This window comes from Cebidichthys violaceus, unplaced genomic scaffold (assembly GCF_023349555.1).
Source record: "Cebidichthys violaceus isolate CVI_PGR_0920_01 unplaced genomic scaffold, fCebVio1.0.p SCAF_7, whole genome shotgun sequence".
Lineage (NCBI taxonomy): Eukaryota > Metazoa > Chordata > Actinopteri > Perciformes > Stichaeidae > Cebidichthys > Cebidichthys violaceus.
In genome coordinates this window covers 11,140,740-11,164,453 of record NW_027176927.1, presented here as the reverse complement: position 1 = coordinate 11,164,453, position 23,714 = coordinate 11,140,740, and the positions used below count along the sequence as shown (strand labels likewise).

The window sequence follows — 23,714 nt, the reverse complement described above, 5'->3', positions numbered from 1 at the left end:
AGTAAATTTAGAGGTGCTTATGTCTAAATTATACCAGCTGTAAAATTATGTATAACAAATGTTTTTTTTGTTTTTTCTGACATCTGTGTTGTGTACATGTACGTGTGTGTCTTCAGTCTGCAGATGTGTGTGAGCAGATCCTTCGGGTAGTGTCTCGCTCCAGTCGACTGGAAGAGTTGGTTCTGGACAACGCAGGACTCAAAACGTGAGATAATGCAAACTATTAAAAGGAGCCCCCACCAATTTTCTAAGTTACATGTCAAGGTCAATTAACTCACAATGAAGAGTACTGCTGGCAGAGCTTTGTGTGAGAAAATTACTCCAGTGCAATCACTTGGAAACTACACATTTTTAGCAGAGAGCCTGTGTTAGAAACTGCTGGTAAACGTAGGATCCATAGAAATAGAAAAAAAGAGTTGACGGGACAATCTCATTTAAATCAACGTAGCAGAATGGTAGGAGGGGTAGCCATTTTTACATACCATTGCAATTGCGACCTACCCATACAGCTATCGAATGTATAAACTATACAGACTTACTGCAAGTCGCCTGCTCCACTGCTCGTTTAAGTCACTGAGGTGAGGTTTTACTGTAGCGACTTAAACGAGCAGTGGAGTAGGAACGTTACAAAGCGGCAGAGTAAGTTAGTCAAATGTAATGCTTCATCCACACACTCTAGTCACAGCGTAGGTCAGGTGAGTGACAACTTCTTTTTCTCTCATTTTCTGTAACCAGTGTAGCATTAAAGCATGGTGGAATTAGCAAGCTAGATAGCTAACTAGCAGACCACCTGGCATGCTTTAATGCTACACTGGTTACAAGCTACCGAGCTAATAGCCCGCCATCAATCTCCGGAGCTGCGTCCGCTCTCTTCCCGGCGGGCTGGGACAACACTGATGGGCGTGGTCACCATAACAACAAACAAAAATCTGCATTTTCTTTTGTACTAGTCAAATGACCAGAAAATGATAGTTATGTCGCTAAACCTTTTTGATAGGTTGCACACGTACTGTATATTTCGTCATACACACATAACGGCTACACTCTTTCCCACACTTTAGTGATTTTGCTCAGAAGCTAGCTGCTGCCCTGGCCCACAACCCCAGCTCAGGACTCACCACCATTAATCTTGCTAACAACCCACTGGAGGACAGAGGTAAGATATCTGCTTTAATGTAGTCTAATGTCTGCGGTGTGTTATACTCTCAACTGTACTTTGTTCTTTACGACTCTGTTCTACATCTGGTACGTAAGGTAAATCTCCTACCAAAGCGAAATATTGAAGACATTAAACATTCAGATTTTGCTTGCCAAGTCTTAAATGTGCATTATTCATGTATACTATTTACACCACAGCCTGTCACATGTGTAGAGTATATTGATTTTTCTATTCACTGCTTACAGTGCAGTGAGAGCAACAAGTTTAATATTTCATCACCTCTATTCTAATGAGTTAAAGACACATTCCACCAAATATACGATAGATTTCTGGGGTTTACATCTCTGGCTTATTTTTTCTCATGTAAAATTTACCACAATGATCTTTTGAATGTGATCTTATTTAAACAAAACTATACCATATTCTTTTTGACATTTGGGCTCTGAGTAATTTTGCTTTGATAGACATTTAAACGTTTCTGTTTATGTGTATAGAATTAATATTTTGTCTGTTCATGAGTCCCTATGAGGAGAATCATCGTCCCTTTTCTGTTTCCTCTCCCTTGCTGCAGGTATCTCCACCCTGGGTGCTCAGTTTGCCAAACTTCGTAAGGGGCTCAAGCATTTAAACTTCTCTAAAACCTCACTATCACCCAAAGGTATGTGCTATATGTATACAGTTCCTAATACATGATAAATGAAAACACATCCAGTTTTGAAATGGAGTTGGTTGAAGTGATTCAATTACAAAAAATATTACTAATATTGTGTTGTGATCAGCCTGCTCTCCTGTTTGAGTTTTAATTTACATGAGCTCCTGTCATCAGACGCAATCCACATCTTCCACTAATCTAATCACACCTACCGCTAGGATGCCAATGACACCTAATTATTGCACTATTAACACTGTGAGTGAGAGAGGGAGAAGAAGAACAATGTGTTGTAGTGTTTGTAATGTGCGAGTGTGCGGAAGAGACAATCTGTAAACAGTATTCATGTTTTTTATTTCCATAAATACTGCTTACTCGACCATTTTCCTTCAATCAGTAGAGCCGTAACTTCTTGGCAAAAGAAAAATCCTTCTGCAGTAATGGCCTTTAATGAAATTCTATGAAAGGGATGATTGCTTTTCTGCTGGGGATTTGTTGTCATTCTTGTTATAATTTCTAGATTAAATGTAGCAGCTGTCAACAACCACTTGCAGGTAAAATTTCTTCTTGGTTCTCACCCAAGCTAAACGCATCGGGCACCGTCTTTAGGGACCCTCTGTAAACATGCTCTGCTCTCAGGCAATCAATAAAGAGCTATCATATTTCACAGTGTAGGGTTAGCGAGAGGGCTGCTCTGCTTAAACTGAGCCCTGCTCGTCTAGCTAAAGGCCCGATCTATAATCCAAACCCCAAAAGCCCCCAATGCTTAGAGCAAAAGTAAAGGATTGAAGATATTTTCATCTTTTTTAGCACTGATTGTGATAAAGCTGAAGTAGATGGTTTTGATCTTGTGAATTCCAGTTCAATGTAACTTGAAAATGTTTACTTCCATTGCAGAAATCTTGTCTCTCTTGTTATCTCATCTTTATTATTTCTGTGTATGTTTCACAGTTTTTCCTTTTTTACTCCCCCCTTTTCATCTGTTCTCACCTTTCTATCTCTGTCGAGTCCGTCATTGGACAGTCACACCTTGATTCACTGCTAGTTCAGTGTGTCAGCCATGTGATAGACTTGACACGGGTCAGAGGTTGTACACAGAGAATAACGACATCACACGCACACCATGCAATAGAAATCCATGCATGCAAAGACGACCATACAATCTCTGTCTCTCACGTCGTAAACAGTTGAATGACAGCAGCACTTCATGAGGTTGTTGAGAGCTTGATGTTGGAGTCATGCCTTGAATGAATTTAGTTTGATATATCTTCTTGTGACATAAAATAAAAGAAGCCTCATTCTTAACATAGACTTACAGTGACAAAGGTGTAGCATTACATTTACACCACCATGAGAAGACTTGCTCTTTTCCCTTTCCATGCAGTCACTCTACATTCTGAACCCGTTCTTTCCTGTTTTCACCCACTGATATTTCCTTCATGTGCTGTCAAAACAGGAGGCTTGAGGGTTGTGATAATGCTGACATTGCATGTGTGTGTGTGTGTGTTGCAGGGGTGAACAGCCTTTGTCAGTCACTGAGTGCCAACCCGTCCATCCCCAGCAGCCTGGTCCATCTGGACCTCTCAGGGAATGTCCTCCGAGGAGACGACATGCAGGTACAAACACACAGTTTCTAATCCATTTTAGCGCTAGTAGCAATAACACTCAATCGATAGAAACCGTTCAGTGCTGCGGATGTGTGGAGGCGTTTGCAGACCGTTATAAATCAGTTAGCATGTCACTCTGTAGGAGAGTATCGACTTGGGAAATTCAAGATCAGTCCAGAGCACAGATACAAGGATGAGGAGAGAAACCCTCTATTGTGGGGTTACAAATCAGAATCTAGTCTAACTGACACAATCGCACCAATCCCAGTGACATACTGTATTTAAAGCTATACAACAAATCATGATACATACAGGCACAGATGTTAGTATAATTTGCTGCCTAAAATACTGCAGTGACTGAAGCTAAGATTGTTTTAGAGGAATAAGGAAAAACACTTATTCCCTTTTTTTGTCAAAGAGTTTCATGAGAAGACTGATGCCACTCTCATGTCTGTACAGTACATATGAAGCTAGCACCAGCAGCCGGTTAGCTTAGCTTAGCACAAGGACTGGAAACAGCTAGCCTCTAAGTATACAAATCAACAGGAGTACAGGAAGTTACCTGAACGCGGCCAAGAAATAGGGTTTGAAATCGGAAATGATGTCAAATTATGAAGGAGAGCAGGAAAGGGATATAGACAGTCAAAATTAGCAGAATAAAAGAGAAAACATAAAAGAAAAACAACACAACAATCTGCTAACATACTGTATTATCCAGAAGAGTATTCACATTCCTGTGTTGACAAGGCATCGTCTTCTCCTTTGTAACAATGTGTGTCGTGTTTTGCTTTACATTTAGCATTTCTACCACTTCCTGGGTCAACCCAACAGCCTGTCAACCCTTGACCTCTCCAACACTGACTGCTCATTGGACCAGGTGAGTTAGGAGTCAACTAAAATGATATCCTGCCTATTAAAAGATAATCGGGTAAAAAGATATACAATAATGGATAACACATTTCTATCAGAACAATCCCAGCAGAACAATGAGAGAATTACTTTCTGTGAGCAAACAACGTGCAGTTCTAGTTGTCCCTCATTATGCCGTATTCTAAAATGGAGAACAGGCCATTAATATCGGTGTTGCAGGGACTGTAATCTAATTGTATACACCCACTCAAACTGTGTTGCCATATACTGCTTGTGAAGTGATCTGAATACCGTATGTGATGTATTGATGTGGGTCTGAGAGCCAAATACAGCTTATTGATTAGTCTGAGATGTAGCCAGCTGTCAGCCTGTCACTGAACATATTGACTAGCTCTTAAATCATATTCTGTCTCTGTCACATACACAAACAGCCAGACATAACACGTAACACCGGCGAATGCTTTCTTCATTTTTCCAAATAAAGCATAACAACTCAAACAACACTTGTTTATACAGCTCATATGTTATGTTAATACATTCGGTATGCTTTCCAGGTTTGCTCAGCTCTGCTGCGAGGCTCCGTCGAACACCTCTCTGTTCTTAATGTGTCAAAGAGCGTCTTCCCTCACAGGTAAAAACCCATCCGTGTTGTACTAATTCATCCGTATCTTAAAACGTGTGATGGTCAAGAGTGCATTTGCAAGATTTCCAAAATACCATCACAGCTGAGATGGCTTCCATAGTTATCACTACCACTCGCATCTTTTTGTAAAATCAGGGCTTAAATGTAAAGTTGATATTGAGTTGTATCTCCTGTAAGTTGTCATCCACTATGTGCTCACTAGATAATGTTTAGCCCATAACACCACTGAAACTTCTCTGTAGAGATAGTACATGTACATGTAGTATGTGTCTACATCAACGTGTCTTTTTGCCCTAAAAGGTTGATTTGTCCTGAAATGAGAGACTTGTTATAGTGGTTCTTTTTAGCCGAAGTCTGTATGTTGGTGTGTGACACCTGCTGGTGACAAAGTGCTATTACAGACAAGATGAAACAAGTTGACACATCCTGTGTTTTGCTGGGTTTGTACATGTGCAGTGTGTGTGTGTGTGTGTGTGTGTGTGTGTGTGTGTGTGTGGATGTTGTGTGTAACAGATGGGTGGTGGGCGGAGTTTTCTTCCAATTATTATCTCTCTTTCCAGTGTGCCTCTAGGGAGTTGAGGACTTCATCAAGGGGAGAGAGGAGCAGAGGATGGGGGGGGGGACATGAGTATAGTAGAGGTGGAAGGAAAGAAGGGGAATTGAATGTGCGGACACAGTGGCAGAAGTGGGTAGGGATTATACAGTAAATGGGGCTTGAGTGATTCTCTTTTGTGAAAATCCTCAGAGGACTTTGTTTTGTGGAGCTAAAAAAGTTTCTTAAACAGCAGATAAAAACTAAAATGGCTTTTAGGACATGGTAAGAGTAATACAAACGTATTGTTTGCCTGAATCTCAGGTCATCGTCGAGCCTTTTCTGGTGTTGGATCAAAAGGGCTTAAATAGTGTGAAAGGTCGTTGGCATGTTTTTCAAGTCATTGCTCTATTCGTCTGGCATTATTTTTATTTCCTGCTCTCTTTTTGTTTTCTGTAGGAAAGGCAAAGAGGTGCCTCCGTCATTTAAGCACTTCTTTAGCAGCGCCATGTCTCTGAGCTCCATCAACGTGTCAGGAACCAAGCTGCCACCGGAGGTCCTCAAGTGAGAGAACGATTAATTCACATTGAATGCGTCTGTGGAGCTTCTGCCCCACATTCTCTGCGCCTGTACATTCTGTTCCTCATCTCCTTTTATCACCTGTATCCTCTTTCAAAGTTGAGCATTCATAGACTTTCAGGTACAGTAAGAATAAACTTGTTTTGTCAGCCTCTATCACAGTGAGGAGCTGCATTATGGGTAGCAGCTGCTAACTCAGACACTGCAGTTTAATGTTTATTTTACTACAAGTGGTATAATCATTATTATCTGCAGCTTTGATATTGACAGTGGCAAAAACAATTTATGCTCACGAATGGAAACAAATTGAACGTAATGGAACAAAATATAACCAATTAGGGAAACGTGCATTCACAAACAATTAACAGTCTACTAACATTTAGTAACATGATGAAACGTTTTTCAAACTTCTCTTAATACCTTTTAAAGTTATAATTATTTTAACTGCTTACATTGATATTGTTGTAGAGCTCTCCTGCTTGGCCTGGCCAGTAACCTCAATCTGAAGGACGTGTCTCTAGATCTCAGCTGCTGTGAGGTAAGACCGACAGAGATGCACTGAGCAGTCATTTTCCCTCATAAATCATTTCATTTGATGTCAAGATATCATTTAGATCTTTCTGTGCATTTGTACCCGGCCCGTGAGTCGGCCCGTGAGTGATCATTCCCTCGTGGCTGCACAGAAATCAAATCTCAATGTGACAGCTGTAGAGCTGAAGCCCCAAACGTTCAGTGGAGACGAAAGTGCTTTCAATTTATCACCAAATGCAGTGACAACAGTGATCTTTCCAGTAGACCCAGATCCCTCAGCTGTAGTAACATTAAATGATGATGCATTAGCTGACACAGTTAGCACAATGCTGCAAAACACAGTGAAAGCCTGAGTAATCAAAAGACGGCAACCAGTGGATTTTCCTGGGGCACTGCTTGCGTTTTTTTGATTGTATTCCTTTATTCTTTCTGTGTCTAGTATTAGCAGTATTTGTGTAAGAGCCTTTGTCAGCTAAAGTTTGGAGTGGGTGGTTTTTAATGGTTTGGAGGTAACACTCATCCAATGCAATCAGCCTTTTAGGATCCACTCCAAAACCGTTCCGACAGGCCAGTGACACTGTTAAGAGGCTTCATAATGGAATACTTGGCCGACAGCAGGGGGGGGGGGGGATGAGCAGAGGCGGGGGGGGGGGGGGGGGGGGGGTGAAAGGGAGCTTAGTTTCCATCCCTAATTGTTTCATCACATCTCTCACCCACACACACCAGCTCCTCGCCTTCATCTCCTCCCCTGCTCGAACAGAAAAAGACAGCTTGCTGCAGATTCAATGGGAATGCTAAAGATAACACATGAATACAAATTACACAGGAAATCCAATTCCAGATTCCTATAGAAATCTTCCCAAACTGAAGCTGTGGGGGAAATGATGCATTCAGCCTTTTTTTTTTTTTTTTTTTTGAGGTCTTAATGAGCTGTTTGGTGAAGATGGCCCAAAACTGTGCTTTGAGTGGGCTGACAGCATGCGAGAGAAGGACTGTGTATACGATTTCTGTTGCGTGTGTTTGTGCAAATGTGTGCGTCACTGGTGAGAACAGAAGTATGATCATTAAGCATCTGTGTGTTTTGTTGCTGGTAATTGTTGGCATGGCTCTGACATGCCGTTCTCTCCCCCTAATGCTTCTGTAAGCTTGGCCATTGTGTAAGTACAAATGTGCTCACTCTTATTAATTAACATCTCATTCCTCCTCATTTTTTTTGCATATCTGTTTTGGCAGATGGTTTATTTTCTGCTGATCCTATTCTTCTCGGGGTCCATATTTTTATTCTGGATGATCTGTGTTGTTATTTGAAGTTTTAAGTTCCACCACATAAGTTATATCCTGCATGTCTCCATTATTAGTTGTCTGTTAGAAACCAAATGCATGTTTCACCTAAAAATCTTACACGCATGATTTTGTCATTTAAACCACTTGCTTTGTTGTTTTCACAGCAGTACACAGGTTTATAATGTATATACAGTAGTTGAATCTCATATTGTCGAATGCGTACAAACTTCTGCCCAATCATGGTGCAGGATTCTGTAAACGCTGTCTCATTCTAGTAGTCGTGCAGCAGGCAATTAGGGAGTCGCATATTTAAAGTGTTAGGAGCTCTGGCTAGCTGTACCGTTATTAGAGGAACAGGTCATATGCTACATTGTTCCACACGTACTAGGTGTGTGTGTGTGTGTGTGTGTGTGTGTGTGTGTGTGTGTGTGTGTGTGTGTGTGTGTGTGTGTGTGTGTGTGTGTGTGTGTGTGTTTGTGTGTGTGTGCTTAAAATTCGCCCTCCTGTCTTCCCAGTTGCGGTCAGGAGGCTCTCAGATCCTTGAAGGTTGTATTGCCGAGATCCCGAACATCTCCAGCCTAGACATCTCTGACAACGGTGAGGTGGCAGCTTTCATGCATGTTGTATCATATATTTACTTTCAATTCCAACCTCATGCTAATAATAAGTCCTCAGCATGCAGCTATCACAATCAAAGACCAGTCAACCTTATCATCTCTAACCTATTCCTCTACCTCCAGGCCTGGACTCGGACCTGTCCACTCTGCTGGTGTGGTTGGCCAAGAACCGATCCATCAGACACCTTTCTCTGGGGAAGAACTTCAACAACATCAAGTCCAAGTAAGAACAGATGAGGGGTACAGTACGGGGCTGTGAGAGAAACCTCAGTGGTTAGGCCTGGGTTGGGTTTGGTTGTGGCTTAGTGTGTCTTAGCTTGGTCTGTTGTGGATGACCAAAGACTGCTCTGTCAGATGCCGTCTACAAAACAACATCAAATAGTCAGCCGTGTTTGATCTTATGAATGCCACATGGCAAGGAAGTCTGAGGACTGTACATACTTAGAAGATGTACTGTACATAGTGAGGGGTCAAGATGACCAGAGATCTACAAAGTAGGGCTGTCCATGACCAAAGAAATTTTTAATCCAATTGACTAACACTCTTTGTCGACTAATCCATTGTTGATTTAATTGACAGATCTGTGTTAACAGAGTTTCTTGACAAAGAATCACACAAAAGCACCTCTTTAAATCGTGTTTTTAACAGAAATGTGCACGTAAGTTTCTTGGAAGTAAGTAATTCGTCATGATAAAAGCATAAAAAACGACTCCCTACTACAAAATGTTGTAGATGGACTCGCACAGAATAATCTAGAAACGGTGTATTCTGTGGATTTTTCTATACTTGAGTATATAGAAAAATCTGTGCAGTGCAGTTCTCAAAAGATTGTTCTCTCAGTGCAATTATCATGTTCACGCTTTCTTTTTGCCTCATCTTTTCTTCCTGTCTTTCTTCTGCCTGACATAGAAACCTTGCTCCAGTGTTGGACAGCCTGGTCCATATGATTCAGGAAGAGGAGTCGGTGAGTTTTCTTCATTTCCTTCTCTATCTGCCATTTGTGAGGGACAGTAGATAAATGGTAACGGAGAACGTCCTCCAAACAGATGCCTCAGTTTCAAATCCTGTATCAGCGAGCATCCAGCCGAAGCAAATCACTGAAACTCCACCAGCTGCTCTACAAATGACCCCTGACCTCTCTGTCGGAGGGTGGTGTGAATATAATCACCCTAGTGATGAATAAAGTATCACATTAAACTAAAACCATGTGGTTTATGAGAACTGTACTCAAATATTCATGATATTGCAAGTATCAGGTGCAGAAAGTTAGGAACACAAAAGCACTACAAAGGGAAACAGAACATTAAATAAAGGGATCGTCTCCAGTTTTAGCTATCTCCCTTCATTTCTGTCCCTCAATCCATCTCACTAGTTTTATCTCTGCCACCATCATGGGAGCTGTCACAGATTTTGCCCTGGTGTCTGTCCTTTTATTGTCTCCTACAGAGGCAGATGTACTAGATTGATGGTCCTATTGAGCAGCTCTGTGTGTGTGTGTGTGTGTGTGTGTGTGTGTGTGTGTGTGTGTGTGTGTGTGTGTGTGTGTGTGTGTGTGTGTCATTATGCATGAGAAGATAGCGTTTGTGAAGGAGCTGGTTATCTGGCTGTGCAGGAAGGATACAAAGAGAGGACAGGAGGGAAAAAAGTGATATGCAGAGGTTAAAGGTGGAGGGTCAAAGAATGTTCATTAGGTGGGATAGGATAGTAAGGAATACAAGTAATAGTGATAGGTAGGAAATGTGACAGAGAGGGTAATTTTTTGTAGTTTATCAGAACAGCTGATTGGTCTGAGGGATGTTCTGAATGGGCGAAGTGGAGACGGAATAAGATCTCAGACGAAAGGAGGGTAACCACTGCCAAAACGGGGAAAAAAAGCATTAAAAAAACTAAAATAGAGACAAAAAAAAAAATTCACAAAATGGTTTCCACCCCTGTCAGGAAAACTCTATTTATGCCTACCTTTCTCCTTTTTTTTTTTTTTACACAAACTGTATCCTGTTTCAGAGAATATTGATCTCACTCTCACTTAGTATGTGCAGAAAAATATAAAGCATCCACTAGCAGCTGATTAACTTAGCTTAGCATAATGACTGGAAAACAGCTATCGTGTTTCTGTGTCCAATGGTACCTTAATCTACAGCACCTGGACTATTTCTTGGCCGGCAGCAGTAACTTCCTGAAGTCTGAGCTGGTTGCCTGGAAAGGAAAGGAGGAGACACCGGGAAATTCCTTTGGCCAAGAAATAGTCTGAGTAAAAAACTGGGTATCTGCAAAATAAAACATCTCCTTTATTGCTCTTCTTGCTTTTGTAATATATCTGTGGTAAGCAAACAACATATATTGGACACTAATTTAATCTGCATAACTGCCATCACTAACCAGAAAATGTTATTATTATATATATATTCATCCCTTTTAGAAACTACAGCACATGCAAAACCACAGACCATACCTAGTAATTATAATCTTAAGGTTTGTTATGGCAGTAAGAAATCAGTAAAAACCTACATTTCACCAGCATGAAGTTAGAGAAGACGATACAGAGAAGATATGTGAAAGGGGAAAGTAGAATAACTGTACAACCCCAATTTCTCTAACATGACAACAATAATAATACCAGTAAGAGCAGCACCTTCCAACCCACCAAGCTATTGCGGACTGTATCGGAGAGACAAGATGTTTTAGTGTTGCACACACACCGCAGGATTAATGAGTTTCATTAGAATAAACGCAGCTCATCAGTAAACGCACATTCATTAAATAGAGTCATTTGTCTCTGGTATAAGGTCACATTTATTTGCGTGTCTTGGGCTACAATTTCTAATTTTCTTGGTTTTATTAAACAAGAAATGTATACATACCCAGAGTAATGATTTCACTATTTGAGTGATAAATAATGGCTGGGAATCTGAGCTGCTGAAAATCATTTGCTTCAGTGATAAAAAGGGACAGGACTTGTACATTTTGCAGGCACAACATGACGTTGCCATTGTGTACTTCCCTTCTTCTACATTTACAGCTATGATCAGATGGTGTTAGTGCACTGCTTTTCTGTGCTACAGCAGGACATTTAGATTTTTGTTTAGCTGTTATAAACCCAGTGATTGCTACAGGTCCATAAACATGTACCCATTTAAATATGCATGTTCAATGTTTGCTCTGTGCCCCACAGAAGCACATGCAAACAGTAAATAATTCTCTCTGCATCCTCAAACAAGACATAAAAAAAGTATTTTCTGCCATTACAAACATGTTGATATTATTCCTCCACACATACATTGCTATCCAAAATATTCTGTCTATAAAACACCCCTCAGTTTATCACTCTCCTTCATGGACAGAAGCTTCATTAGAGAGGAACTCACACATCATTCAGACCTTTACTGGCAGTGCTTCTTGCAGCGCTGTGCGCTTTTGCATCTGTCATATTTATGAGAGTATCAAACACTAAAATTAGGACTGATACCGCCCTTATTTTTAGGAGTTCCTTCTAACTCAGCCAGTTCGGACCTACTGATTTGCATTTGGTGTGAATGCAGCCTAGCCTCAGTGCGTTTTGTGAGGATGGCCCCCAGGAGTCTCCAGCTGTGTAAATGACATGCATCATAGAGCAGCTCAGAGCTGGTGAACAGACGGGCGCTGTTGGACATTTGTAAGCCCTCATATCACTCTCACATCACAAAGAAATCCACTTGATCCAGTGCTGAATTTTTCATTTTGTCCTGTGGAGTGCCCTGATTTTCAATGATAATACCTCTGACATTTTAGAAAAGTCTCTTGCAGGTCCACTTGATCCTCTGATAGATGTTTAACTAACTAGGGTTTGGCCTTTTGAGTATACCACCCTCTGCAGGAACAGAGCTTTATAACTACTGTTATATTTGCACAAGATGAAATAGCTTTTTAATGTTTTACTTGATTTTAAAAAGCTTCAGACACTTGTAATGATGAAAAAATGGCTTTGAGCTCTGATGACCATGTTCGACTGCATGCTCACACTTTCTCATAGGAGGTGTGAGAATTAAGCCAAATGAAAAGAAGACACAGGGATATCAAGCACCCATGAACAGTGAATACATTCAAGGACACTTGAAAATATGCTGGCACTGCTTAAAGGAATATAATGCTCTCAACGTCCTACATTACAATAACTTTTGTTAAAGTTGGCAGTGATACACAACAAGGGCCAAGAAAGCTCTTTTTAAATGTCCGCCTAATGCAAAAGGTAAATAAGAACTGGAAGACTGTCCTGCTTTCTTTTAACAGTCACAAACACATCAGATATAACAGTCATAAGGTAATATTAAATGCCTTGTTTTCATAATATTAACCCTCTCTCAAAACCTTTTCTTTTCTCCTCCTCCCACCCCACATATACACTTCCTTCTCCCTTATTTCTTCCCTCCCCAGCCCCTCACCTCTCTGTCTCTAGCAGACTCCAGACTGAAGAGTGATCTGACCATCGTTCTGAACGCTCTCGGCAGCAACTCCTCGCTCACCAGGTTAGACATCAGCGGGAACGCCATGGGGGACATGGGAGCCAAGATGTTGGCCAAAGCGCTACAGATCAACTCAAAACTCAGGTCAGTATACATTCGGGGCTCTAAGGCTGTGTCACATGACTGTCGGTCATAAATAACAATAAGTAACTAGAGAGCATGTTGTGATGGGATCAAACCAGCCGCTACATCTTTTAAGGACAGGGGCACTTCTTTCATTGATTATCTTTTTAATATACACTGGCCCCCACTTATGGTTGCCCACCAAGTTATTGACTTTGTTGTATTCAAAAATGCTTTTGTCTACTTAAAACATCCGTAGTGATAAACCATTTATAAAAAGATCTATATATTTTCTGTACATGTGAAATAAGGGGGGTTAAAGTAAAGTGTTGACTGATAAAATGACATTAAAGACAAATAGACAAAAACAATAAAAGACCACATAAGTTCACTTATATTTGACCCTATATGCACTCAAACACATGCATGAATATTGGAACTTGTGTGGTTAAAATATTTATTCCAATATTGGAAGTAAAAAAATATTTACAAGGAGATATTACTTGTCATTTGATGGCAGTTAAAATGTTGTAGATCGTCTCTCTGTGTGACCCTGTGTCACAGTGTGTTTGTCTGTGCAGGACTGTGATCTGGGACAAGAACAACACCAGCCCTCAGGGTCTGCAGGATGTAGCAGCCGCTCTGGAGAAGTAAGTAGCTCTGTCTGTATCTGTGCATACTGAGTCCATGTATGTGTACATGACTGTGTGTTACAGTTATTAATGACATGTTGACAACCTATGAATGTTACATAGCACTGTTACACCTTAATTCTAACAGTTTACATACACTGGTGCCCTACAGTACATCACATTTGTCAGGGCAGGGGGACACCTTGAGATGTGTTAAGACAGGAAGAGTAGGAGAGAGGATGAGAGGAAGGAACCGGAAAGTGAATGCAACAACAAAGAAGCAATGACTGATTAAATCAGATTTTTGTCTACTGTCTGAATGTTCAATATTCCCTGTGTGTGAAATGACACAAATGACTCACTAAATTTGTTTCTGGGACACATCTGTACATCTATCCCTCTCTCTCTCTGTTTATCATATTCTCCCAGCAGCACATCCACCTATTTCCCCTCTGAGTCTCTGTATTGCATTATTGAAATAACAATTTCCTTTCTTTCTTGCCCCTGTTCTCTATTCGCTCAGCAGTGCAATGGTTTGTGCATGTGTGCATTTTTGCATTTTTTAAAAGTGAACATAGAAAGCATGCAATGTTTCCTATATTCACCGGTATTAAAAGCTACTGTAGGAATACTTTTCAACCATTATATACATAAAAACATCATTTTGTTTAAATTAAAGGAATGCTATTTAAGGCTGGCGATGGAGGCAGTATGTAGGACATGTTCATAATTATAGCAGATCTGTGAGTTCAAGAGACGAGGGAAAAGAGCAGACGGGTTCATACAGAAGTGAAATCTTCATTAGTTTTGGGACCGCGTTGCCTGGCGTGGTGCTTCGTTGTGTGTATGTGTGTGTGTGTGTGTGTGTGTTTATTGTGAAGCAGGCATCTCTGATCAAAGATGAATCCGTTCACCTTTGAAGTTGAAAACAATCAACATCTGACTCTGCCTTTATCTCCTAACACCCTCACTTTAATCTCTCTGCCTTCTGGTTTCCATTCTACTGTGTCTTCATTTGTTCCTCCTGCCATTCATTCATCTCCTCCATCAAAATATGAATATTAATACTGTGTGGTGACCTCTATTTCCAGATCAGTAACCTCTCTAATGGTGCCACTTCATTGCTTGATAATAGACCGATGTGAGAGGAGGCGAGTGGCCGTGCCACAAGTAATTCTGTCTCCACCATACGCACACATAACATGCTGATTGAACCATGGCGTATAATTACTGTATAAGTCATGGTTAAAAAAAGCTGTAGGTTATTCTAAATGAAAATGTGCAAATATTGACTTTTTAAATTATAAAGCATTGTATCAAGAAATACCACACGTGGTTGCATTTTTCTATATGTCTATTATTGTACTAAGTGAGTAAAATTACAAACCCTGAACTGTGCATCATATCGCACTATACTATATGCATCACTTTCCTTCATGTTTATTTAAATACCATGTTAAACCTTCTGACTGAACATCCCTAGTCACGCCTCTGCCTCTTTCCCTTCATCTACAATGTGAACCATCTGTGGAATAATAATGTCCTCTGGCTGTGTGTCCATCAGGAACTTCACCATTCGTTTCATGCCCATCCCCATCATCGATGCCTCCCAGGCTCTGAAGGCCAGCCCTGAGAAAACAGAGGACGCCTTGCTAAAGGTATGTTAAGAATTCTCCCTGGTTCCCTCAGCTGTCCTGTCATAATGTGACAGGATTTGTAAAGTGTTGAAAACACTATAAAAAAGGGAAAATCAAACTAAATAAGCTTTTTTTTTCTCATTATCACTTTGGTTTATATCATGACAGTGGCTTTGTGTTTTCCCCCCAGATCGAGAATTATCTGTACAGGAACCATGAAACAAGGAAATACCTACAGGAACAGGCCTATCGGCTGCAGCAGGGCATCGTAACCACAACCACACAACAGGTGTGTAACAAAACTGATAAAACACACACACACACACACACAGTAATTACTGAATTCATATGCACTATAATCTGTATGTTTTTGACCAAACTTAATCTATAATTGTTTATAAAGTAGATAGGACTGTACCAAATGCAATACATAGGACATTAATACAGAATTGTACTAACATAACTTTGCACTTTCTATTAAAATGTCAAGAGTGTTTTTGTCGAGTCTTTTCACTGGCAAAAGAGATTTAGTTTTTTCGGAACTAAGAATTTTGTCCTGATTGCACTTCTCCCTGTTGGTATATCACATTTATATCGTGTGAAGACAAAGCTATGTTTCATTGACCGATGTGTCTAGCTGCCACAGTAGTTATTACTGTTTAGGATAATCAGCATCACACAGATATAACCTAGAGTAAGTGTTTATCCATTGACCTCATTTTGACATTTCAAACACAAACTTTCATGTCTCGTTTTTGTCTTCCAGATGATTGACAGGATTTGTGTGAAGGTGCAGGACCACCTGAACTCTCTAAGGAACTCTGAGACAGACGCCATCTTGGAGGACGTCAAGTCAGCAGAGAACCTCATCAAAGATGCCAGAAACTCTAAAACGGTGAGGAGACGCACATTATACACACGGGCCTCACTGCTGTGTGTGTGTGTGTGTGTGTGTGTGTGTGTGTGTGTGTGTGTGTGTGTGTGTGTGTGTGTGTGTGTGTGAATTAAGAGATTTTATCTATAAGCTCATTGGGAGATCAGTTTCCTACATCCTTTCTTTGATTCCTTTGTTCATCATATGTCCTCCTCTCTGTGTCTCCCCAGCTGCTCCCGAACCTCTACCACTTGGGGTCAGCCGCCAGAGAGGAGGTGAACAGCTCGTCAGTGGGACCCATCCAGGAGAAACTGGAGTCTATGGCTGGAGAGGTGACTAACGTCATGGACCAACAACTACAGGTGGGGTTAAAAACTATCAATTATAGCCACCAAAACAAAGACCTTAAATCGAATTCTGGCAAGGGTTCAAAGTATATTGTGTACAGTATTTGTGTTTTTTTCAGGGTCTGAATACAGTGAAATCTAGAAACGCCACCCACAGGCAGAGAACAGAAAACATTAAATTGAAGGATATTATTTAATTTGATTTATTATAATAATTTTTATTTATAGAGCACAAAATGTTTCACTCAAGGCATCAAAATAAAAAAATGTTATATACGTTTTACAATTAAACAAGTAATGCCAATTTCAGATAAAATAAAAATAAACAATTACTTATAAGTTCAAGTTTTTGTCAGCCAGGAGTTGCTTTAATCAAATCCCTCATCATAAACACACACACACACACACACACACACGTTCATATCCATCCATCCGTTATCTTCACTCCTTCCAGACTCTGTTGGAGTCGATGGTGGACGCAGCAGAGTCTCTGTGTCCCCATGTGATGAAGAGGAGTACTCTTCGTCCAGAGCTAATGAAGGCCAGCTCAGCCAAGATGGTCGTCCCTAAAAGCTTTGTCACCAAAACCCTCCTGGAGCAGTCTGGGGTGGATATCATCAACAAGATCAGGTGAGAGTGTGTTGAATAGTATCATTTCTATTTACATGTAACTATGGATTACACGGGCAAATCACTGAGATCTTTCTGTGGCTGTTTCTTTCTGCTGTCTTTCTCCCTCTGTGTCAGTGAGGTGAAGCTGAGTCTAGCGTCTTTCCTGTCTGATCGCATTGTTGATGAGATTCTGGAGGCTCTTTCAACTTCACAACTCACTCTGGTAAGATTAAAGTCTACAAAGCTCTCAACTGGCTAATTGATTCAATAACAATGGCTGTTAATTTGCCCTCTAAATTGCTGTAACATATGTAAATCTCTCAGATACTCATTTATATCTGTTTTCTTATCCTCCATTTCTGTCAATTCCTCACATTCTATCTTATCTCTCCATTACCATTCTTCCCAATTATATCCACATCTTCTCTTCCCCCCCTTGCTCCCATATCTTCACCTCTGCTCCCGGTTTCCTCTCCTCCTCCCAGGCAGACCACCTGGTGCGGCGAGGTCGCCCCTTGGTGCAGCAGGATTCTGTGGATCTGGACGTCCCGGAAGAAAAGATTCCTAAAAGAGCATCGACCGAGATACTGGATGCTGAGAGGCTGGAGGATCTAGAGACATGCATGGTAGGTTTGGGTGGAACCGTGTGTTTTAACTGTCCGTGAATTATTTCATGGATTATAATCTAGGCACCTCGTGTTTTTCATGCGACTCAAATGACATTTATTAATTAAAATGCAACCTGTTAGATTTAGTTGTATGACACCAATACAAGCAACTACAACTTAATACCACTCTCTACTGGAAAAAAACAGACCTTGGCTACTCTACATTTGCCAAAGACAATTGAGAATTGCATTTGGTATTCATTTAAAGAACTGTCTCGATGTTCAGTAAATATCAGAACAGAACCTTTTGCAAAATGCTAAAACCTGTTTTTCTTTTATAGTTGGCTTTTCAGGTTGGTTCATTTGTATTCTAAGAGGGCAGATATGCGTGTGGGGTCTTATTGTTTCCTCATCACCTACTACTGTTTCAAATGTAGTCAACCTTTGGAATGGTTGCTTTTTACCACGTTTTTATGTAGATTTTTTTGTAGAAAAAGAGTGTTGATGTAATAATGTGTGCGAGTTGTGATGTACAGTAAATGCAGGCAGCAGTCAACAGGAAGCTGCATGTTCTTTGGTCTCTGGTCCCGTCTGGTTCTCTGGTGTCTTGCCCGTCTTTTCATCTTATATCCCTCTCTGTCCTATTCCCCTCTACTTTTACAAGAACACCAGCTATCTTTCTCATTTTTGTCTTCACTAGGCTTTACTATGTGTTGTCTTTCTTCCTCTTCAATCTTCTTTTCCTCTGTTCTTCCTTCTCTTTCCACCTTTGCTCCGTGGAGATTTTGTGCTGCACCAGTGTAAGTAATTCTCGACTGTCCCTCTAAACTCTCTTTTCAATTCACTTTCTTTTTCGTGCTGCTCTTCTCCTTTTCTGTCCGTCGTCGCTGCGCCAGCCTGCTTCACAGTCTCTGTGCTGTAGCTTTTTCTACAGCACAAAGAGCCTCATGTATTTAAATATTTGATCCTGATGATGTATTTTAAAGATGGTGTAGAAAAGCTACACTATGAGCATCGTAGGACGCATTTATCTATTACTTCCTCACTCACTCTCCGAATTATTTAACATAGTTTAATACTGATATTTGAAAATGTATTTTTTTGTTATGCATCCAGCCACATTGCACTGCTTCTCTCCACTCAATGCACTATGTGCATCATCACTATCTTGTAAATGTGGATCACAGCACAATATACTATGCAACATGTGTTTCATCATAATAAGTACCGTCTAAAAAACGTAATAAGTACCTCTACAATTTGTTAATAATTACATTTAGACGGTTTTGATTAAATAGGAGGATGTCTGGTCTTAGTGCAAACTATGAAATCTAGTGTAGTTAAAATAAGATGTGGACAGAATCCCAAATGTTGTTCACTCAGGATCATTTATTTTTGAAGAACATGGCTTAGCAAACTGAAAGCTGTACTGGTCTTGAGTGATAGAAATGACAGTTTTGATAGTTAACAGTTACCACACATTGTGTTTGATTATGTGCGCCTCTTTCAGATGACTCCGAAATCCAAGAGGAAGAGCATCCACAGCAGAATGCTTCGGCCAGTGTCTCGTGCCTTCGGTAAGCAGTATATTAAATATTTTTTGTTTATATTTCATGACATTGCGCTGTATTAGAATCAAATAGTACATTGTCTTTCTGCTTGATAGTATAAAGCTGATGGATTAGGGTGGCTGGTTTAAATCAGTCTGTATTTGGACTTTCAAATAATTCCTCAATCTTAATGCTACGTGATGACACATGGAAGTACTCTTGAATATTCAATGTGTATCAGCAATGAACCTTCTAATGACCGTCCAACCCACAGAGATGGAGTTTGACCTGGACAAGGCTCTGGAAGACGTCCCTGTCCATGTGGAGGACGCATCAACTTCATCTCAAACTCCACCTACTCCATCTCAGGTCCTGCCAAAACTAGAGCACCGACCGCCAGGAGGGATGGTGCAGCTGCCGTCCGAGGAGGAAAAAAAGCTGCAGCACTTCACCAAACTGAGACCACGACGGAACAAGAAAACGCATTCCAGCAAAATACCTGTGAGTAAAGCTCAGCAGCTTTGTATGGAAATTTAAAGTTAATTTCCAAACATGGTACCAGATTCTTCAACTTCCTCTTTCAGCAAATCAACAGTGCTCCATCTCAGGATGGGGAGCAGAACGGCCTAATGGGAAGGGTGGACGAGGGTGTGGACGAGTTCTTCTTTACAAAAGTCACCAGGATGGACTCCAAGTGAGGATAATGCTTCATTTAGAGTTTTGTCATGAAGGACTGTCTGAATATGTATTCCAGTATAGAAGTATTGAACTATACTTGCTCCTAATATTTATATTTTAATATTATGTATTATGTATTTAATACTTTTTTGTCTCTCGTTCTGTCTCCTCTCAGACGTTCCAAGAGTTCAGACTCTCACGATGGAGAGAAGAAGAAGAGTAAAGGAGGATTCCTCAACCTCATCAAACGTTCCACCAAATCCGAAAAAGCAGATAAATCAGACAAATCAGATAAGTCCGAAAAAAATCAGGCGACCCCCCCAATTTTGGGTAAGTCAGAGAAAAACCAGGCCACCAATCCAGCTTCAGGTACATCCTCAGCCACTGTAGCCTCGACGCCGGCTTCCATCCCTGAGGAACCCTCTTCACCAAAGGTGGCAGTAAAGAGCCCAGCACCTGAGCCAAAGTCCAGGTACAGATGAATATGTTCCTGTTATAGAACAACAGATTTCACAGTACCTCTGAATGTACCAGTCGGCCCCTGATTCCCTAATAATTCCTGTCCGTCCTGCAGAGACGCCTCCAGCCGCTCCCAGCACACAGACTACAGCAGCAGCTCAGACCGCTCAGAGGAGCTGAGGACGCCAGACTCCATGGACGAGCCCTGGGAGTTTTCGGACGGCAGGGGCAGCCCTCAGGGAGGCAGGCGGTACCAAGGCTTGCAAATGATGGGCAGCGGCCTCCTTGCAGAGATGAAGGCCAAGCAGGAACGGAGAGCACACAAGGTGAGGTGGTGTGATTTTCAATTAAGCAAACTCAATCTGTGGACGTGGACCATGTGATTTGGTTGGAACAAGTGAGTAAGAGGACCTTGAGTTTAGATTTCGATAGTTTGATTCCAAAAAGGCTTTTCCTTTCACTTTTGAAAACCATCGCAAAAACAAACACGGCACAAAATAAAGTCAACAAGAAAGAGAGTGATGCTAATAAACTGCAATAAAAATGAGAAACCCAACTGTAATATGATCAAATTAAGTTAATGAAAGAATTCAAGCTCAGTTTTGCATGAGATTCAAAAGTTTTGTGATTATCCTTGAACTCAAGTCAAGCCTTCCACCTGACTGTAGAAAAAAGGGGTGTTTTAGTAATGCTCCATTATTCAAACTGCATTTAAGTAATTTATTTATTTAATAATCCGTTAAAAATGTAAAAGATAAACTTCAAACGTTGTATGGCAGTGAGATATAGAGGGATGCTTCTTTAAATATTTTAGTTTTGGGGACAAAGTGCTGTTGGTGTTCAGTCCTCACTTGTCAAGGCTATTTTTACTGTGGATTCCAGCCGGGAAAACACACAAGAAGCATCTACACACACACACACACACACACACAGAGATTCTGAGACTTGTGCATTTCTTCAGGCTAGTCATTGCGCCTGTCAACATACTGACATAAAAACACAAACAATCCTGATTCTGCCAGAAGACGAGGTGAATGGAGGAGGAGGGAGGGCAGTGCAGAGTGGAGGAGATGGAGGCATGAACAGCAAAGGGACAGAATGAAGACAAGCGAGAAGGCTGATGTGCAAAATATCTGTCATGACTCACGGCAGGACATAAATGTCAAGAGAATATTTCACCTATTTAAAACTCACAAAGACGCCTTAAACTACCAAGTGCTCTCTTTTCTACAGTCACTTGTTCATTTCTTAACATTTTGGAAATAAATCGAAGGGGAGCAGAATGACAAATATGTTTTGTGTATTATTTGTGTGTCTGTCTTTGAAATAGGAGTTGGTGTTCGCACCTGTAAGTGTGTTCACGAGATGTATAATAGATCCTTAACTAGTTACTGCACTGCAAAGTGTGTGTGTGTGTGTGTGTGTGTGTGTGTGTGTGTGTGTGTGTGTGTGTGTGTGTGTGTGTGTGTGCGTGTGTGTGTGTGTGTGTGTGTGTGTGTGTGTGTGTGTCTTTGTGTATACAGGCATAATGGAGAGAGCTATTCAGGAGACTACTTGATACAAAGCTTGGGTGTGTGGGCATTTTTTAACACAAAGGCTCCACCTCCTGTTTGAATGTTGCTTTGCGTTACATGTATAGTCAACAATAAAAGCTTGAAACTTCAAATACACTGTATATAAAATGAACTACAAAGTGTAAAATATACCAGATTAAAAAAGACGGTCACTACTGGGTCTGAAATTGAGACCGGGACTTTGAGAAGGAGGGGCCTTTTTTGTGGGGGAATCATTTTAAAACCAGTACAGTTTTTGCTTAGAATAAAGATAATGTAATGATACTAAAGACCTTTAAGACACTTTGAGATGTCTTGTTGACACTTGCCTCCTCAGTTTGTATAATCACGTCACCACTGCACTGAATCAAAACAAGACTGTTCTACACTCATGAATATCGTAATACAATATTTTGTCCTTGTGTCTCCTCTAGTCTTCCAGCCCCGACAGACCTGACAGCAATGCAACAGGTGAGAGTTTTTTCTGTAGAGAAAACTTTCAATTCAACAGTTAATGACTCATGCAGACCTGCAGCTGGTTTTAGTGGATTATTAGTGGATCATGGTCCTGTTTAATGTTTCACACTCATCTGGTACATGAAAAACATTGTGTGCATGATTTAAACAATTTCTTTTTTTTTTTGCATGTGCCAGCAGCCAAGCCCCAGCCCATCATCTCAGAAAGCCGGTCTCCCAGTGGCTCAACTAATAAATCAGATCCTCCGACTGGTTCCCCAGAGAAGACCCCTCCTCGAGGCGAGACGAAGCCTGACAAGGCCCCTCGTCTCAGGGCTACATCCTCCTCGAGTTCTCCTGGGGGGCCAGTAAGTCCCAAACCACCGGTGCCACAGGGAGCGAAGCCTGCCCTGGCTGCCCGACCCTCCATCCCACATAAGCCAAGGACCAGCAGCACCAGCAGCACCGGCAGGAGCATAGGTACAAGCACTGGATCTGATTACCACACTGAGAGGATTGTTGCTGCAGTGATTCAGTTGTTAATCTTCCTGTGAGATTGTTTGACAGATGAGACCATATTTGTTAGTTAAGCTAATATAATAATAAGCTGATAATATGTTTTTCCTGACAGATGAGAGCTCGGATTCCCCAAACAGTGGTGGTGTGTCTCCTAAGGCCACAGTTCTTCCTCTAACGCTGAAGAGGACGGTGTCAGAGAAAGACAAAGATGGCCAGACCAGTCTGCAGTCAGGAGGCTCTATGAACAAAACCACTCAGGATGGTGGGTCACAAAATCTGTCTGTCAAAATCTTTGAGTATCTTTTTTTTTTCTCTCCTTTCTCCTTTGGCCAGAGCAGATTTCCCCTTGAATCTAGGGGAATTATCTAAGGCTTAGACAGACTGATAGATGTTTGATGTCACTGTCAGGTTGTGACAGCAGTATTATGTAACAGGCAGCCCGGCAACTTGGTGATTTTTAACTGTCTATGCTCCTTTCCCTCTGATGTTTTTATACATTATGTCCTTTCCTTTGGTCTCCCTTTCTTCTCTCTGCTCTTCCTCCCTTCATTTCTTTTACTGAACGTTATCAGTGAGGCCCTCTGGGGCCAGTCAGAGGCACACACATCTGATTCATGTTCATGAGCTTAATTTCTGCTCTTAAGCAAAGGAAAACCTCTTTTGAAACCGCTGGCTGCTTGGTTTGTTCCTTTCTTTTGTTGTACCTCAATAGAAGTTTAATAAAATCAGTGTTTTTATCCATATGCATAATGAATG

General features: G+C 41.0%; 1 protein-coding gene across 4 annotated transcripts in view; it reads left to right on the top strand.

Moving 5' to 3' along the window:
• Nucleotides 1-23,714, top strand: part of LOC137891057 (F-actin-uncapping protein LRRC16A-like) — a 67,091-nt gene that overhangs the window by 38,879 nt on the left and 4,498 nt on the right. For 2 of the 4 annotated variants that reach the window (XM_068735478.1, XM_068735482.1), the window contains 29 exons: nucleotides 117-205; nucleotides 1,062-1,156; nucleotides 1,731-1,817; nucleotides 3,321-3,424; nucleotides 4,215-4,292; nucleotides 4,840-4,916; nucleotides 5,920-6,024; nucleotides 6,508-6,577; nucleotides 8,370-8,451; nucleotides 8,595-8,694; nucleotides 9,381-9,435; nucleotides 12,882-13,054; nucleotides 13,615-13,683; nucleotides 15,230-15,323; nucleotides 15,493-15,591; nucleotides 16,069-16,197; nucleotides 16,407-16,538; nucleotides 16,978-17,153; nucleotides 17,271-17,358; nucleotides 17,621-17,761; nucleotides 18,526-18,543; nucleotides 19,254-19,320; nucleotides 19,568-19,794; nucleotides 19,878-19,987; nucleotides 20,147-20,443; nucleotides 20,546-20,756; nucleotides 22,418-22,454; nucleotides 22,638-22,919; nucleotides 23,071-23,220. In XM_068735478.1, the coding sequence (XP_068591579.1) occupies nucleotides 117-205; nucleotides 1,062-1,156; nucleotides 1,731-1,817; nucleotides 3,321-3,424; nucleotides 4,215-4,292; nucleotides 4,840-4,916; nucleotides 5,920-6,024; nucleotides 6,508-6,577; nucleotides 8,370-8,451; nucleotides 8,595-8,694; nucleotides 9,381-9,435; nucleotides 12,882-13,054; nucleotides 13,615-13,683; nucleotides 15,230-15,323; nucleotides 15,493-15,591; nucleotides 16,069-16,197; nucleotides 16,407-16,538; nucleotides 16,978-17,153; nucleotides 17,271-17,358; nucleotides 17,621-17,761; nucleotides 18,526-18,543; nucleotides 19,254-19,320; nucleotides 19,568-19,794; nucleotides 19,878-19,987; nucleotides 20,147-20,443; nucleotides 20,546-20,756; nucleotides 22,418-22,454; nucleotides 22,638-22,919; nucleotides 23,071-23,220 (3,442 nt within the window). The remainder of the gene's footprint in view (nucleotides 1-116; nucleotides 206-1,061; nucleotides 1,157-1,730; nucleotides 1,818-3,320; nucleotides 3,425-4,214; nucleotides 4,293-4,839; nucleotides 4,917-5,919; nucleotides 6,025-6,507; nucleotides 6,578-8,369; nucleotides 8,452-8,594; nucleotides 8,695-9,380; nucleotides 9,436-12,881; nucleotides 13,055-13,614; nucleotides 13,684-15,229; nucleotides 15,324-15,492; nucleotides 15,592-16,068; nucleotides 16,198-16,406; nucleotides 16,539-16,977; nucleotides 17,154-17,270; nucleotides 17,359-17,620; nucleotides 17,762-18,525; nucleotides 18,544-19,253; nucleotides 19,321-19,567; nucleotides 19,795-19,877; nucleotides 19,988-20,146; nucleotides 20,444-20,545; nucleotides 20,757-22,417; nucleotides 22,455-22,637; nucleotides 22,920-23,070; nucleotides 23,221-23,714) is intronic. The other 2 variants (XM_068735479.1, XM_068735480.1) reach the window with 2 other exon arrangements.